This window comes from Lipophrys pholis (assembly GCF_963383615.2).
Source record: "Lipophrys pholis genome assembly, chromosome: 1".
Lineage (NCBI taxonomy): Eukaryota > Metazoa > Chordata > Actinopteri > Blenniiformes > Blenniidae > Lipophrys > Lipophrys pholis.
This window is the reverse complement of record NC_137635.1, coordinates 43,284,156-43,299,849: the sequence shown is the minus strand read 5'-3', so window position 1 is coordinate 43,299,849 and position 15,694 is coordinate 43,284,156. Positions and strand designations below refer to the sequence as shown.

Sequence of the window (15,694 nt, the reverse complement as noted above, 5' to 3'; positions counted from 1 at the left end):
AAACATGAAAACACATTTAAAGCACACCTTGCTTTCTGTATCTGGGCCTTCTTTTGCTGGTATATTCGATAGACATACGGCACGCCAAGCGCCACCTTCAGCCTGCTTCTGTTCGTCGTCTCCCACTGCACGCGGCTGAAGCGGCTGCTCTTGGGGATCTTCTTCACGATGCCCCGCAGAATCTTGTCACAGCTGACCATCGCTGGCTTGTTTGCAGAGGCTAAAAAAATTCATTATATTATTGCTCATATATCTCAACTACAGTAAAACATTGAAAGAAAATGAGTAGCATTTACATTTTTGTCACAAGGTCTTAAGTTATGTAATTTTTTATTTCGAATGTATGATTGAAACACTAGTAGCTGAAACGAAACCAGCGAGGGAGGAGATCTGTTCAAGGACTAGACCGAGAACACTGGAGACTGTAGAAAAAACTGTAACCAGGAAACATCTGATAAGTTCGGCCTAGTTACACACCCCGACTAGACTCGGCGTCCGTCCATGTCTAATTACAAGTATTTAAAAATGTAAACAACAGCTGTTCAGAAAAGACATGGATTTAATTTTCTAAAATAAAGATAACAAACATATCAGTTAATAACATGTGATATGCAATAATGATAAACGTGTGACATATCGCGAAAGCCCTAAAAGGCATAAATATAAGATTTCTTGATGCGAGTGTGAATTCGTCAGCGCCTGTTGATGCTTGATGTAGCTCACCAACTGGGAGAAGCTCCAAAATGATTTTATAGGCAGAGAGGAACCTGAAAGGAAACTGCCGGCTTTCGATGACCGCTTTCTGCAAAAGACACAAAGGTCAAAACGACTTCATTTACTGAATCTTAGGAGTCAAATCATGATAGAAACAAGTGCACCGGGTTAGAACATGATGTGACTGGGGCTCAGCTGGTAAAGTGGATCGTCTTCCAATCGCAAGGACGGTGGTTCAATTCCCATTTAATTCCCATTTTCTACTTAAACAGATTAAAATACTCCTGCAGTAAGCTTAGACAGAGAGTTTGCACAGGAAGGATTCTGCTATAACCAAATCTGCTCAAACTTGTGTAAGCATGATGCCATGTCTTTAATCTTCATGTTCAGCACGAAAGTAGCCACCCTCGAAAAAACTCTAATCAAAATCTAAAAAAAAAGAAAAAAGAGGATTTCATATGGCCCTTGGACAGGGTGTCCATGTGTCAAAGTGTCCTTGGGGTAAAACATTGAAGACGATCTCAGTGGTGTGCAAACACAATGCGTGGCAGCCAACAGCACTGGTGTGTGAGTGTGTGTGTGAACAATAAGTTGTCCGTTTATCGTTTCTCTGTCAGACCTTGTCAGTCAGCCTCTTCAGGATCTTGGTGTGATGTTGCTCGCTGATGCCCGCATTGATCATGTTCCTCAGGTTCCTCAGCATGGCCATGAATGGAAGAGACTTACTGTCTGTACAGCAGAAGAATTACAATCATTGCGCGCACATACACGTGTGTGTGTGTGTGTGTGTGTGTGTGTGTGTGTGTGTGTGTGTGTGTGTAGGTACACTATGTGTTTATGAATAAACACCACTTTAAGGTACGTGTGCACTATCTTGTATTGGATTTGAATGAATAGTTTCCAGGTGTTATTTCTCCAATAAGAGACGTGCAACACAAATACGAGACTGAATCCGTGAAGCAGATGTGTAATTGTACGTCAGTATAGACAAACAATATTAAGAAGTAGGGTTTTAGCAAAGATTGAAAGCTGCCCCCCCCGTCCCCTAGGAAATTAGACATAATAATGACACTGTTATCAGTCAGTTTGAAAAAGTTAGGATTTTAACTACAGACCTATGAGCTTCTCCCAGGTGGCAGCTTTGTTGCCTTCCAGACTGACCAGCCGTTCCCACGTCTGCGGCTCCTGGAGCTTCATTCGCTGCCCGGCCTTGTCCGGGTCCCACTCACCCTTTAATCCACTGCGGTTGAACGCTCTCTGATCAGTGGGATACCTTTTAAGAAAACGCACAAGTCATTTCCAAAACTGAAACTAAGGGAAGAGAATTTTTACGATTGTAAATATAAAACACCCGGTCAAGCGTTACAAAAAGCGTCACAAAAGATCAAAATATTTCTGTTGAGAGTAGTTATCATCATTAGTTATCATCATAAGTTATCATCATGTCGGTTAAATTAAAGTGTGGCAGGTTCCGCCCAAAACTCAGCTGAGTGATTGAGAAATATTAAAAGCATAATCCATTGGTATGCGTGTGTCTTACTTTTTCCCCAGAATGGCCATAACGTGGTGAGCCGGTTCTTTGATGTGAAGCTTCTTTATCAGCTTCTTTAGGCTGAACTCGCTTTGCTTTTTATCCACTTTGGCTTTTTTTTCATCTAGCTGCAACTGCACACACACACACACACACACACACACACACACACACACACACACACACACACACACACACACACACACACACACACACACTTGTTAGTTTGGTTTACGCACAGCAAACTAAAACAAAATAGCAAGAAACATCTATTGTAAAAAAAGATTTCTGAGGTTTTCCATTATTTTGGTGGATTTTTTTATTTTATTTTTTTAAATCAAAATTCATATCCCTGGGAGCATCAGAGACCCATATTTACAGGACAAGCAAAAACATTTCACATATTTGTAATAAAACAATTGCATGCATATTGACTTACAAACTTCTTCAGGATGGTTTGATCTGATCTCAGCTTCTGTGCCCACTGTTTCAGCTGTTGGGTACTTGGTTTCTGGGAATCACAGACACATTTACAACAACAAATGATTTAATAACACGAGCAAGAGAAACCAGCAAAATGTAAAACCGTGAACAAGAACGGCACCTGTTACACAATTATGTCTGATTATTAAATATTGCGTCTGTCAGCTTTATGATTTGTTTTTTTTTAATCTGGTAGCGACCGGCACGAGGGTCTCTGTACCTTTCCCTTGGGCTTGTTTCGGTTGTGTTTACAGCGATGTTTGCGTGTATTGTATTTAGCCAGCTGATACTCGCTGAATTGCTTGAACTTGTCAGCCATTCCCTTCTTCAGGCACGTCGGCAGGGAGCGCTTGAAGCACTGAAATCAGACAATGACATGCTTCATATGAAGTCAAAAGCACCAGGATGGACAGTGGACGGTGGACAGTGGACGCTTCCTGAAACTTACCGTTGTGTAGATTCTGACCACTTCCAGCCAATCAGAGGGCAACTGCACGGAAGCACAGAAGTATCTGCGAACATGCGACTTGGTTTCAGGGAGACTGGCAGCCAGAGCCAGTAAGAAGTTTGCGGTGATACGGATGTTTAACTTCTGTCGGGTGTACAGCGCCACCTGGATGGAAGACAGAGAAAGCACACCGAGTTGGAATCATTAAAATGAGTCCTTTCTCAACTTTGATATGAAACTGATGCTAAAATGCAACACATGAAACAATGTCTCCAGCAAATGTGGTGTTCCTACAACTGTAGTTCATAGTAACAAACAAAATCAGAAATTATGAATATAATTCTAATTATACATGTACAAAAATTCAATGCTTTTATCAGCAAGTTTGTTCTTTGTAAAGTCAACAGTGACACATAGGTCATGTAGAGGTAGTCCTTTTATTGGGGGAGCGGCACTAAACTGAAACCTTTGTTTGTGTGAATTCAGAAGCAAACTGACCTTGTAGGAAGATGAGTACTATGCAGTATATTGCTTGATTGCAAGGGTTGTTTATTGGTGTAGTGGTCGGCACTCTTGCCTTACAGGGAGAATTTCCCCGGGTAAAATACGGAATGGCTTCTTTGTTAAGTTTGTATGTTCTTCTTGCGAGTGTTTAGATTTTTTGCGGGTGCTCTGGTTTCACTCTATAGTCCAAAACTTATACTTGTTGTATACCCGGTGACTCTGAATTGCCCAGAAGTGTCAATATGGTTGGTGTAACTGTCTTTCTGTGTCCTATTCAGCCCTCATATGGTCAGCAGGTAAAGCAGCTCCAGAGACAAATATTAGAATCACAGAGTGATGTTTCTGACACCTTGTACCAAGTTATTTCGTTGGTTGCTTTGTTTAACTGATTACATATAAAAAAAAAAAAAAAAAGCAAGTTATTGTATTTCTAGAAATTGAAGGTTCCACTCCAATTTGACATCACGTCTTCAGACAAACACCGATACACACCTTGAGAATAAACTCTGGGTCTTTGGCAGAAATCTCCTTGACGAGCTTCAGGATCTTCCGCCAAAGACCTTTCTTTGAATTCCACTTCTTCTGGCCAGGAGGTGCGATGTTCAGAATCAGAGAGGAGCTCACCATGTTCAACAGAAGATACTGAGGGACAAACAGTGATGCACAAAGTTAACGTCATTTTAGTCAGCACACAGAAGTTTCAGTTCAAGATTTCAAGATTTTATTTTATGGCTTCTACCGAAATAAAAAAAAAAAATATATATATATCTTCATACAGTATTTTTTATAACGTGTGGAGTCTCTGCTTCCGTTTGTTGTATAGTTTGAGTGTGGCAAGAATCTCAGAGGTGGTTGCCGAAATGACACTATATGGATTATTAGTTTGGTTGGCGTTGTGTTTGGATCAAACATGGCGTATATATTCTTTTTTTTACATTGATGTGTAACATTATTCTATTTTTACATGATGAGAGCATTGTTGAATGCAGTTTGAGATGTAATTTTGTATTTTTTTTTTAATAAAGCAGATACACGGGCATGTATATTCCAATGTGAAAAATAGTGTTTTACTTTTTGGTCCTGAAGCTCCTCTTCAACATTTTTATTTCCTCTATTCAACTCCGGAAATTCATCTTCTAAGTCCATCTCAACGTCCTCATAGTCGTCATCCTCTAACTTGGTGTCAGAGGCCTGTAAGGTCTCGGCTCCCAAAGCATCCGTCTCCTCCATCATGCTCTCTTCTTGAGACACCGTATCTTGTGTCTCAGAACACTGCTGGTGCACAAAACGTTAAACTAAAACATTATTATCACCACGGAGTTAAGGTTCATATCAAACCTAAAATTAGGATTTGCACAACGATAAATCAGGATTTAACACACCTCACTTGTTTCTTCAAAAGAGGACTCCGCCACGTCAGACACTTCCTCTCTCGCTTCTTCTCCATCAACCTTTTTCTTTTCTCTGCCCAGTGCTTGGGGGCAAAATGAAAAAGGGTGTGCAAAGCGATTGAGCAGAGAACCGCTGGCCGCGGTTGGAGTGAGCAGAGCGTCATTGGTGACGGGGGAGGTCAAGGGGAAAGAGGGACAAAGGGAATTGGTGGTCAAGAGCTTGTTCTGGGTACTGAGGAGGGGTGAGGAGAGGGAGGACGCAAGTGCAGAGGAGGAAAGAAGAGAGGATGAAGTAGAACACAGAGCAGAGGGTTGAAGAGAGGAACAAGATGTGGGCTGTAATGCCACATTTATGAGTGGAGAGAAGGACTCGGGCTTCATCGCTGAGGACTGGGCCAAGTACTTATTCTCCAGATTTGGAGGAGAATAGTTAGACGAGAGGCTTCTCCCACATGACGTGTGCTGCGGTTGCTGTCCAACATTTGGATGCTGCAAAGCCAACGCCTTCATCTCTGCAGGGAAAAACAATCAGTGAGCCACGACGGATACATCCCATAATCCTACACATGAGCAGGTGCTTGGCTTTGCAAGTTCATCTGCATTCTTTCAACTGTTTGAACAAGCATTTTGCCCTTTAAGGGCGTGTTGCAAAAGAGAACAAAGTCTGCAAATAATCAAGAGCTGACAGCAGACCATAAAAAGAGGCATAGGGAAACTCAGAGCGTTGAAATGAACTACACCAAGAAAGACATAAGACATTGATGTAGACACACTAAAAACCCCGGAACTCAAAAGTTACCAGAATACGTTTTTAACTGGTGTCAAGCCAGCCCCCCACTTCAGAGAACACCGCCAAGCCAGCCTCAGCTGTTTAGCAGTGCGCCCATACACCATGCATTACGGTGAAGTATACTCAAACGGATTTCAAAATAAAAGTGGCGTTTCAATGTTTCTCCCACACATTATGTTAGTTAATACAACCCAAATGAATACTTCTGCTAATAATAACACGACACAACAAACAAAATAAGTAAACAAATGTGTCATTAGTACAATCTATTAATAAAACTTACTGCCTGCAGAAGCAAAAAAAAAAAAAAAGACTTTTCAGTCAGTGATGCATCAATGTTGCTATAATACAATAAACATCAGCCCATTCTAATCACTTCTTTCTGATTTGTAAACAATTTAATCCCGCTGTTGCCATAAACCCATATTACTTCATATTAATGGACCAGTTCAGGGTGTGACATATCAAAATAATACCCCTCTGAAATAGCACCTCTGGACTCCATTCCCTCTAACTTCAGACTGATATTATAAGGAAATTACCTGTTAACATACACTCATTCCATGTCAGACTGATATTAGACAATCTCAGGAGTTCACTCATCAAGAACCTGCCAAATCTGATGTGACATATCAAAATATGAGCCCTCAAATAACACATGTAGACTCCTCTCAATTGAGTGATATTAAAAGGAAAGTCCCTATTATCATAAACCTAGTCCATGTCAGACTGATAGTAGGTCACCTATGGATGTCACTCACAAGGTGCCAGCCAAAATCTGACGTGGCATATCAAAATAAGAAGACACTATAATAGCAAGGGTAGGCCTATTTCGCTCTAAATTCAGACTGATACGAACGAGAAATTCTCTGTCATCATAAACCCATTCCATGTCAGACTGTAATAAGACAATCTCAGGATGTCACCCACCAAGAACCAGTCCAATCTGATGTGGCATATCAAATTAAGAGCTCTCTCAAATAGCATGTTTAGGCCTATTTTGCTATAATTTCAGACAGATATGAAAATGAAATTCCCTATTATCATTAACCATGTCAGGCTGATAGTAGATAAAGTCAGGATGTCACTCACAAAGACCATGCCCAATCTGATGTGGCATATCAAAATAAGAGCCCTCATTTACCGGAAAGTCACTTTCTTGAAATCCATTTGCGTACGCTGTTACGGTAATGCACTGCTAAACAGAGGGGCGGCTGACTTGACTGCTTTCAGAAGTGAGGTCTGGCGTGACACCAGTAAATTCCTGATAAATCAAAACCCCAAGAGGGATACATTAAACATAAAGTTTCCTCGTGTGACTGTGCGATGTGAAGTGACGCAAAGGGTCAAGAGTAAATGTGACGTTCATGTATTACGTGTATGTCTGGCAACATCAAGCAGAGGCCAGGATTTTTTTTTTTTATGCACATCTTGGATTGTTTTGCATAGGCGTGATGGGACGAGGAACGAGCTGGACGCTGAAAACTCACCAGAACCCTCCCCCCAAGTCCCCCTCCGAAGGAGCGCCGGAACTGTCAACAAACGCGTCCACTGGAGTGCGATGTAGTCTTTGAACGTGCTGCAGAGTTATATCGGTTAATGGAAACCCCGAAGGAAACTATGCGAGTTCGCCCACTTCCAGTAAACCACCTCACCGGAACAGCTGACTGATTTCTTGTCAGCCAACGAAACGAGCTGGTCTTAATGTGAAGGGTTTTTTCTTTACCGTAATAACCACAATGCACGCACCTCGAATAATCTATCAAACCCCTGATCAAATATTGGAGTTTTTTTTTTTTTAAGTGCAGGGATGGAGTGAATATAAAAAAATTTTTAAAACACACGATGATTAAATCGGGTTTTATAAAATCCATTAAATTGTGGGCTAAGTTTGAGATATATTACCGTAATAAGTGTTGCGTGGCTCGAACAGGAAGTGAGTGTGCTGTATTTCCGCTGCAGCAGTGAAGCACAGGGCGAAAAAGAAAGGAAAATGTGGGGAGTAAGGACAAACTGAGGCCGGAAAGGAGAAAACAGAAGCGCAACAGTCCTTCTTTCAAACTTAATTCACCATCCTTCGTTGATATTTACAGTCTAACGCCGGATCTTTCGCGATTTGAGGGTCGTTTCGAGGTTACGCCGTCCCCTCGTTCGGTGGCGTTTCGCTCCGAGGAAGCAGTTCGGCTAGCCAGCTGAGCCGAGGAACCAGCCCGAGATGGGGACGAGAGCGAGCCGCATCCAGGAAGACCCGGTCCCCTCTGCCTTCGGGAAAGACGGCGCCAAGCGGGATTCCTACCGGCGACCCCGCTGTACGAGGCCCACCAGTCTCGTCGTCGACTTCTCGGGGAGCTTCGAGGACACGGAGGCCAACCGGAGCCGATCGGAGGAGGGCAGCGACTCGGACCTCGGGCAGCATGGGGCGAGCGCCGACGGCAGCCCCGCGGACCACCACAGCATCCCCTCCAGCATCAGCCAGGCGTCACCTGCGGACGACAACAACAGCGAGGGGAAGCCCCAGGAGGACGGCAGCGTAAGCCCGGGGGCTCCCGCCGACGCGGAGCACCAGCCCGGAGAAGAGACAGGCCGCACGCCCCACCGCACTTTTTCCGAGCGGCTGCCCGGGAATCGCCACTCTTCCTCCCGAAGCGTTGGCGCACGATCCGCCCGGGTGCGGGGCACACACCAGCGGCCAGTGTCGGAGGCGTGGATCGGTCTTTACCGTGTGAACAACCGCCACGGCAGTAAGTCCATACATTTATACAATGCACCAGGAACCTTTAAAATTAATATACAATTCACATTTTACTTCTGGTTTCTCGACAAGCAATTGCACAACTGAGCAGCATTTACGGATGTCCTAACATTTCTTCTTGCAACTGCCCATATTTGGTCAGAAATGTGCATTTCTCCCCCCAAAAAACAAGCACACACAAAACAACATATATAACATATGGTTACTTCGGTGTGATGGATATTGAGATAAGGGTTGGATTTCACCCGTCTGTAGAAAAGCTATTAAAATGCACACCAATAATGTTTTGCATCTCAATAAATAAACTTCATGCCGCTTTGCTGAGGAGAGGCATGTTTTTCTTTCAGTTCAACGTAATCATGAAAATATCTGAAATATTTTATCTTAAAATGGGCTTGTACTGATGCATCTTGATCATTGTGGGTTACTTCATGGGGACCTCTCATCTGAAGCCAAGTGCTTGGGTTGGATAGTCATCTACTGCTTGGAGAAGATTGCTTTGCTTTTCTTAACGTTGGCAACGATTGCATCACTCTTAAAGTCCAGCTCCAAGGAAACCCAAACAAGTTACATGTCTTGAAACATGCCCGACTAACACCCTTGGGTTGAAATTAGGAAAGTTAAAATGTCAGGAAGTGAACCTGTAATATATATCAGACAGCTGGTATTTAACCTAAATTGTCATGGGTGAAGTATACAAATAATTCCACTTCTGAGGTTGATGCATTCACTGACATTTTGATCTATTCATGACTGCAATGTTAAAGATACATTCATACGCGACTATTTATGCTTTTCATGACGTAACACCATCAGTATATCCCACTGTTTGCTCGGCCTGAAATTAAAATGGATTATTTCAGGAATTTGAATTCCTGAAGAGCTAATCTTCTATCCCGTGCTAACATGAAGACTTAAATCATCAGAGACCCTATTGTATGAGTCAGAGCTGTTGTATAAAACCGGAAGGGGCAACATTAATGCCAAATCATGCCATACTGCCCGGTGACAGTGGTTGTCGGTGTTAAATTCAGCATCGTGCCGGCCTTTTGAGTGACACTGATTTAAAATGGGAGTGATGGTTTACAGAGAAAGTGCTCATGCTCTTCTGTTCTGGGTTAGATAAACACGTGGAGAAACATGACCGCAGACGTGACATTTTGAGCCAAAACATGGCAGCAAGCGTGATGGGTTTCCCAGGCCTGCCCGCTGGCCAGTGTGGGGAAATGGGTCACAACTTCACTTGCCCGCTCACTGCTGGCAGCAGCTCATAGATGGAGGAGGGGAATGTAGGGCAGCAAGGCAATGTTTCTGCCTGTGTGTCCCGTCCCCGGACAGCTCGACTCTCCCTCGGGCCTGAGTCACCGTTTTGAGTGGGGCATACAGTCGAATAAAGCTATTTCAGGTCAGGTACATTTGTCCTCGCTATCTCTGCGATGAGCAGACTGTCTGACTGAGTGCGTTTCGGTCGACTCTTTGGTATGTGGTGGCAGCCTTTGTGATCTGGATGTCCAAACACAGCACCAGAGCTCAGCGTGATGGGTGCTTCATCTATCATTTATATCTGGCTGTGACACAGCGTGTTAATCTCAGCCCCTGTTGTGTCTCTGCCCACCACAGATATCCGCTGTCCCTTCTGCTCAAAGCCTTTCCCGGGGGGTCGGATTGAGGATCACCTGTTGAGCTGTCTCACGTCTCCTCCTCTACCTTACAACAGTACGTATCACGTGAAACATCACAGAAATGCTCCAAACAGATGTGCGTTTATTTATTTATTTTTTCTTGAATGTATTTATTGTTGCTGTGCTCGTGTATTTACAGCCGACCTGCTCAGTAAAGACAGCGGCGAGTGTTCAATTTGTTTGGAGGACCTCGTACAGGGAGAGACCATCGCCAGGCTGGCTTGTCTCTGCGTCTACCACAAGAGGTAACCAAGTCGAGTTGATGTCCCGTTTAAAGTTACTCTACCAGAAAAAAAAAAATGTTTTAAGATATACTTCCCATAAAAGGTATCACTTCCATAATAAACTAACACACGAAAACGAGACCATTACTCGTTTCCACTCGTTTCCAAACCGCAGTTGCCTAAATGGAATTTACGGAATTTGTTGTCATCAAACTCTGTTTATGTTTCGCTAACCGATGTCATCTTCAAAAGCCATACCACACGGGGTTCCTGGGATAGGAAAGATGGCGTCTCCATTAAATTTTACCGAATTTAGCCCCAGAAAATGTCAGACTTTCTCAGAGAAAGAGCAGAATGTGATGAATCTTAACACATGGGCATCATTTATTTATACCACTTTACTACAACAATACACACTGTCCACTTAGGCATTACTACCACAAACTTTTACAAATAAGTTCAATGTTCAAAATGTTACTGGGATTACCACAGAGGCCATCGCCATGCTGACATCTGCTTCCCTCAGTATCCATATCCTACCACCTCTGTTTTGCCTCTTCAGTTTTTTTGACTCGACTTTGCTTTTGCAATTAATTTACTAATAACTCATGATTAGTAAGTATTATAGTATTTACAAGTAACGGAACACATATTTTCACACATTTGTAACCTCAGCTGAATTTACATGGTCGCTTTTGCGTCGACCTGATTGAATTACTTCCAGTTGACAGTTGTCAGTGTGAATGAGACAAAGTGATTGAATTGACGAACGTGATGACGTTAGACAACATGTGTGCGCACAAAGCATGCAAGGCATCAGCCTAATCAGGTTCAATTGTTTACATGTGATTAGCTTCAAGACAAATCGATCAGTAGCTGCAGCTACAGACTATCATGTATATCGTCTACATGCATCACTGGTGTCGTGGGAAAGCAGATAAAACAAGCTCATGAAGAATCGAGTCATTTTTTTTAAAAAATTTTTTTATAGTATTTATGTACCAGGAATCGGTTCGGTATGGGACTAGACAGAGTGGCGCTTAACGTATTGTTTTAACTGGTGTCGCTTTATTCGTCGCAGCATTTTCTGAGGCATTCCTGTTGGTTTTTAGCAGCTGTAGCTCGTCGCAGTCCTGATCTCTCTGACACCCGCAGAAAATAATCTCAGGCAGCCTGTTGTCACACGGCCGTGACGTCAGCCATCCACAAACCTGTCTCATATCCCGCCAAGACAAGACTACAGACTTTGAACCACGATTGCTTATCTTTTGTCTGAGGTCGTAAAGTTTACACTCATTTTTAGTTGTTATCCCAAGACTGTATGTCAGTCACATGGTTAATGCACTCATTTATTGAGACGACATGTTTGGCATCCCTGAGTTAGGGAGCGTTGTCGCCATTGGATATTAAAGCGTGCTACGGCTTTAAAGTAAAAAGGTAGATGAAACTGGAAAGAAAAGAGAAATTTGAAGGTCAACCTCAAAGTGACTGCTCTGAATCAGAGGTGAACACGTAATTGTCTTGTTTACAGATGTGAAATGATGGTGGCTGGTTGATGGTTTCAGACAAGAGGGAAGCAAAAGTTGCTTCTCACGGGCATGTCCTTACGTTACGGACTTCTGATAAATGGAGACAGATTGTCCTTTCCTGTCATGGGATGTTCTAAATTTAGCCATGCCACTTTGCTGAGTCATTGTAAATTAGACTCATGTTTTGGGAAAACTAGATAAAAGTCAAGGTCGTATCGCGTACCTTCATAAAAGTAACATCTTTGTGTGTTTCTCAGCAAATATTGTCCAATAGGAGCTTGATCAACTATGAAAATGTCATCATCAGAAATCCATTTTAAATAGACGTGGTCACCGATCTGTGTTGTTGTAAAAGGACCGCCGGTGTTTCTAAAGGTTACTGCGAAGCCTGTTTCTTTTCTCAGCCTGCTGTAATGCTCTCAACCCCTGGTTAGTGTATCCCATTAGTAAAGTATGAAACCTACTAAAATTAGGCAATCCTTCAAACCCCCCCCCCCAAACCGTTGACATCATATATTTGTGTTGAAGCACCTCGAAGTCCAAACCGATTCCACCTGACCATCACAGACTAGTGAACTACAGGAGAGCTGTTGGAGAAAATAGATATTTACAACAGGTTGTGATGCAAGTTTTTGGAAGCCAAAAAAAACAGTCTGTTTGTAGTTTGTCAGAGAGTGTTTTGTATTAAATACACTAGGCGTGTCTACTTGGCTGCAAAAGTCACATTTCAATCGACCCAATACAGCGAGTGAGATCTGGAAAAACACGGAGCTTTCTATTGCACAACAATAATGGTGATCAAGATAATTATACGCTGCAACTGTTTCTTCCTGCAGCTAATGTTGATTTCTCTTGAATATTGTGTCCTAATTATTTCTCAGATTATGTGGTTGATTTGTCTTTTGGCCTTTTGAAAAAATAAAACGCCACCCAATAATTTTACTGCTTAAGATAAAGTCTTTATAATTGGTTGGTTTATTCAGCAGTCCTGAGCTGAACAATTAACTAGAAAATACTTTGGTGGAAAAATAAAACATTTTGTCTGTTTATTCCCCATTATGATGTTACGGATTAGTTTGAATTGAACAACATTAACAGTCTTATGTATTCATGATTCGCTCGTCACATTTAATCTGGTTTTACACTTTAAAAACTCGGAGAATAACAAACAAGCAGGATTTTAACTATCAGACTGTGGTGTCTAGACCGCTGAATATTGTCTCTTCTCCCCCCCCCCCACCCCCCCCACAGCTGCATTGATTCCTGGTCCAAGGTGAAGCCCTGCTGCCCCGAACATCCCTTCGATTGACTCACAGGTCACACGTATTCTGCACAGTGACCAACCCGACTCAGGTACGACCCGAATTCACTGCGCGACTGAGACGTGCTGCCGGCTTCTGATCCCGCACTTCAAGTTGTTACTGTAGGTGAAAATGGCCACTGATGGAGTGTGGGGGTAATGAAGTGTTTTAATTTGAAGAGAAAATGCTTCCGATTGAGCAAGATATGCCGCAGTCCTTCATTCTTTACTGGTTGAAATACAGGGAATTCAAAACCAGCTCTGTCGTTGGTGTGCAACTGGCTTGTCCCTACAAAGGTGTGGCTGCGTCGCAGCGGCGAGGCAGCGCCGTAACGACTCAGGAAAGCCTCGACGAGACGCCCGATCAGGAAATGCCCTCGAGAGCAGGATGACTCATCGGGCGTCTGGCACCGTTGCTGCACGAGACGGGAATTTTAGATGAGAATATTCAGCACAGATCCAAAGACAGATTAAGAAATAAGATGGACACCAAAAAAATGAAAGTGGGAAAATGTGTCTTGTTTTTTTGGGGAGATTTTTTTAACGCGCATGTGGACTCATTGTCCCACATGATTATCACTGCTCCACAGAAGTGGCGTGTCATGAAGTATTTACTTGATATGAGGTGGATTTTGGTGTGAACGTATTAAATGTTACTGCAGCTTCAAATCCACATGCGAGTGCAGAACGTATATACGCTTTTAATTGCCTCTAAAAATTGTATTGAAAATGTACTACTTTTGTAATTGCTTTAATTATTGCCTCTGGATTTTGAAAATGAAAGCAAACCAAAAAAAAGAGAGTTTTCTTTTTAGATATCCTGTAATTTTTTCAAATTTTCTTGACTAATATACTAAAATTATTCCAAATAAAACATAAATTAAAAAAACTTTGAAATAATTTGGTATGACTGTATAAACTAAATTAGAATAGAAATCGCACTCTTTGAATTAACTTGAAATAAATAAACGTGTTCTTGTTTTGTGTTCTCGTGACACAAAAAAATAAAGTTAATAAATTTCACTAGATTATTGGTTGAACTCATAAATATACATCAAGACAAGAGCCAAATGTTTAGATCACAGAAGCTGCAGAAACGAAATGAAAGGATATTTCACAGATTTATAACTTTGGGAGGCGATTTTGCGAACATTTCTATTGTATTTCCATGTTCATTTTAACTACAGATCTTGACGATATCGATGCTTGGTTTCCTAACGTGAGAAGTATTATTTTAACGGGAATATTTTGTGTGCCTGCCTCTCGCTGCCGACATCCTCGGCCTCTCAATGGCAACAGACACTGACTTTCTTTGATCTCATCCGCTTTGTATGGGACGTTTTTTCCCGTCGTTTTTTTTGGGATTCATTCGGAAACGGTTCGCCGAAGAATTAACAAAAGTCGGAGCAACATATTTCCAAGCTTTTTGGACTTTCTGATGTGCATTTTCTGTCCGTGCTCCCAACCGGGCAGGATTAGTTACTCGCAGAAAAAAAATAATAATGATGAGAATAATAATACTACTAAGGGAGGCACTAGAATTAACTGAGTAGATTTTGTAGTCTTGCAACCCAAACTGAAAGCGTATCAGTACAAACGCAGAAGCAATGGCTGCTGGTGTGTAAAAGGTGCAATGGATGGAAAAGTTCAAAGAAAAATGTTATGTAAATATTCAATGTAGATATGTTTGTTTTTTTTTGTATTTTTAATCTGATGAAAGCTCTGTCTTGTGTTTTGTCTTCACAGGAGACTACACTGAATCCCAATAAAATCCCAATGAAAATGTGTATTTGAGTAAATGACAGCCCGCGGTCCCACTGCAGATATTTGAGTGGGGAACGGACGACCCCGAGAGGAAGCTCCAGTTAGCGACGCTCTCCGCTCGGATCGGCCCATTTCAACCTGATCTTGACCATTTCACCACTTAAACTCGGAAAAGTCAAAGCAGCCGATCTTTTCTAGCGTTGCTCCAAGCCCCGTGGTGGAGTCGACGTGGCCGCGTTCCTCGTCTTTTCTCTGGACTCGGCTTGGAAACGCGGATTATTTCAATATTTCTTTTAACCCTGAACGATGTCGACCCTGCGGAGGAATGCGAGGAAAATAAAAAACGACGACACACACACACAAAAAAATATCTTAACTGTGACTCTGGATCCTCTCCTGTGTAATTTTTTCTTCCTCCGATTGGGGTCGCTCATTTCATCAAGTATTTTTGCAAAAAGGGTGTTGTTCCTGTCATACATGGGATGAATGTTTTCTTTCCTTGGCTCACCCCAAATGAACCAACCTCACACTGAAAGCGTGAACCGTCGCCACGTGGCTGTTGCTTTACTTTGACCCGGCTGG

General features: G+C 42.4%; 2 protein-coding genes across 3 annotated transcripts in view; one reads left to right on the top strand and one right to left on the bottom strand.

Moving 5' to 3' along the window:
- tep1 (telomerase-associated protein 1) overlaps positions 1-7,541 on the bottom strand; it is a 29,848-nt gene extending 22,307 nt beyond the window's left edge. The window contains exons 1-12 of one of the 2 annotated variants that reach the window (XM_080466456.1): positions 7,352-7,541; positions 5,063-5,583; positions 4,752-4,955; positions 4,173-4,322; positions 3,177-3,341; positions 2,949-3,086; positions 2,685-2,756; positions 2,255-2,379; positions 1,830-1,987; positions 1,334-1,443; positions 724-802; positions 28-220 (exon numbers count right to left, since the gene is read on the bottom strand). In XM_080466456.1, the coding sequence (XP_080322582.1) occupies positions 28-220; positions 724-802; positions 1,334-1,443; positions 1,830-1,987; positions 2,255-2,379; positions 2,685-2,756; positions 2,949-3,086; positions 3,177-3,341; positions 4,173-4,322; positions 4,752-4,955; positions 5,063-5,581 (1,913 nt within the window). In that variant the 5' untranslated portion in view covers positions 5,582-5,583; positions 7,352-7,541. The remainder of the gene's footprint in view (positions 1-27; positions 221-723; positions 803-1,333; positions 1,444-1,829; positions 1,988-2,254; positions 2,380-2,684; positions 2,757-2,948; positions 3,087-3,176; positions 3,342-4,172; positions 4,323-4,751; positions 4,956-5,062; positions 5,584-7,351) is intronic. The other variant, XM_080466457.1, reaches the window with a different exon arrangement.
- A 247-nt stretch (positions 7,542-7,788) lies between these two features.
- Positions 7,789-15,564, top strand: LOC308111505 (uncharacterized protein). Its single transcript, XM_080466447.1, has 5 exons — positions 7,789-8,602; positions 10,234-10,329; positions 10,435-10,540; positions 13,300-13,401; positions 15,095-15,564. The coding sequence occupies exons 1-4, from the start codon at positions 8,077-8,079 to the stop codon at positions 13,355-13,357; spliced, it is 786 nt and encodes a 261-aa protein (XP_080322573.1). The 5' UTR covers positions 7,789-8,076; the 3' UTR covers positions 13,358-13,401; positions 15,095-15,564.
- Positions 15,565-15,694: the final 130 nt, after the last annotated feature.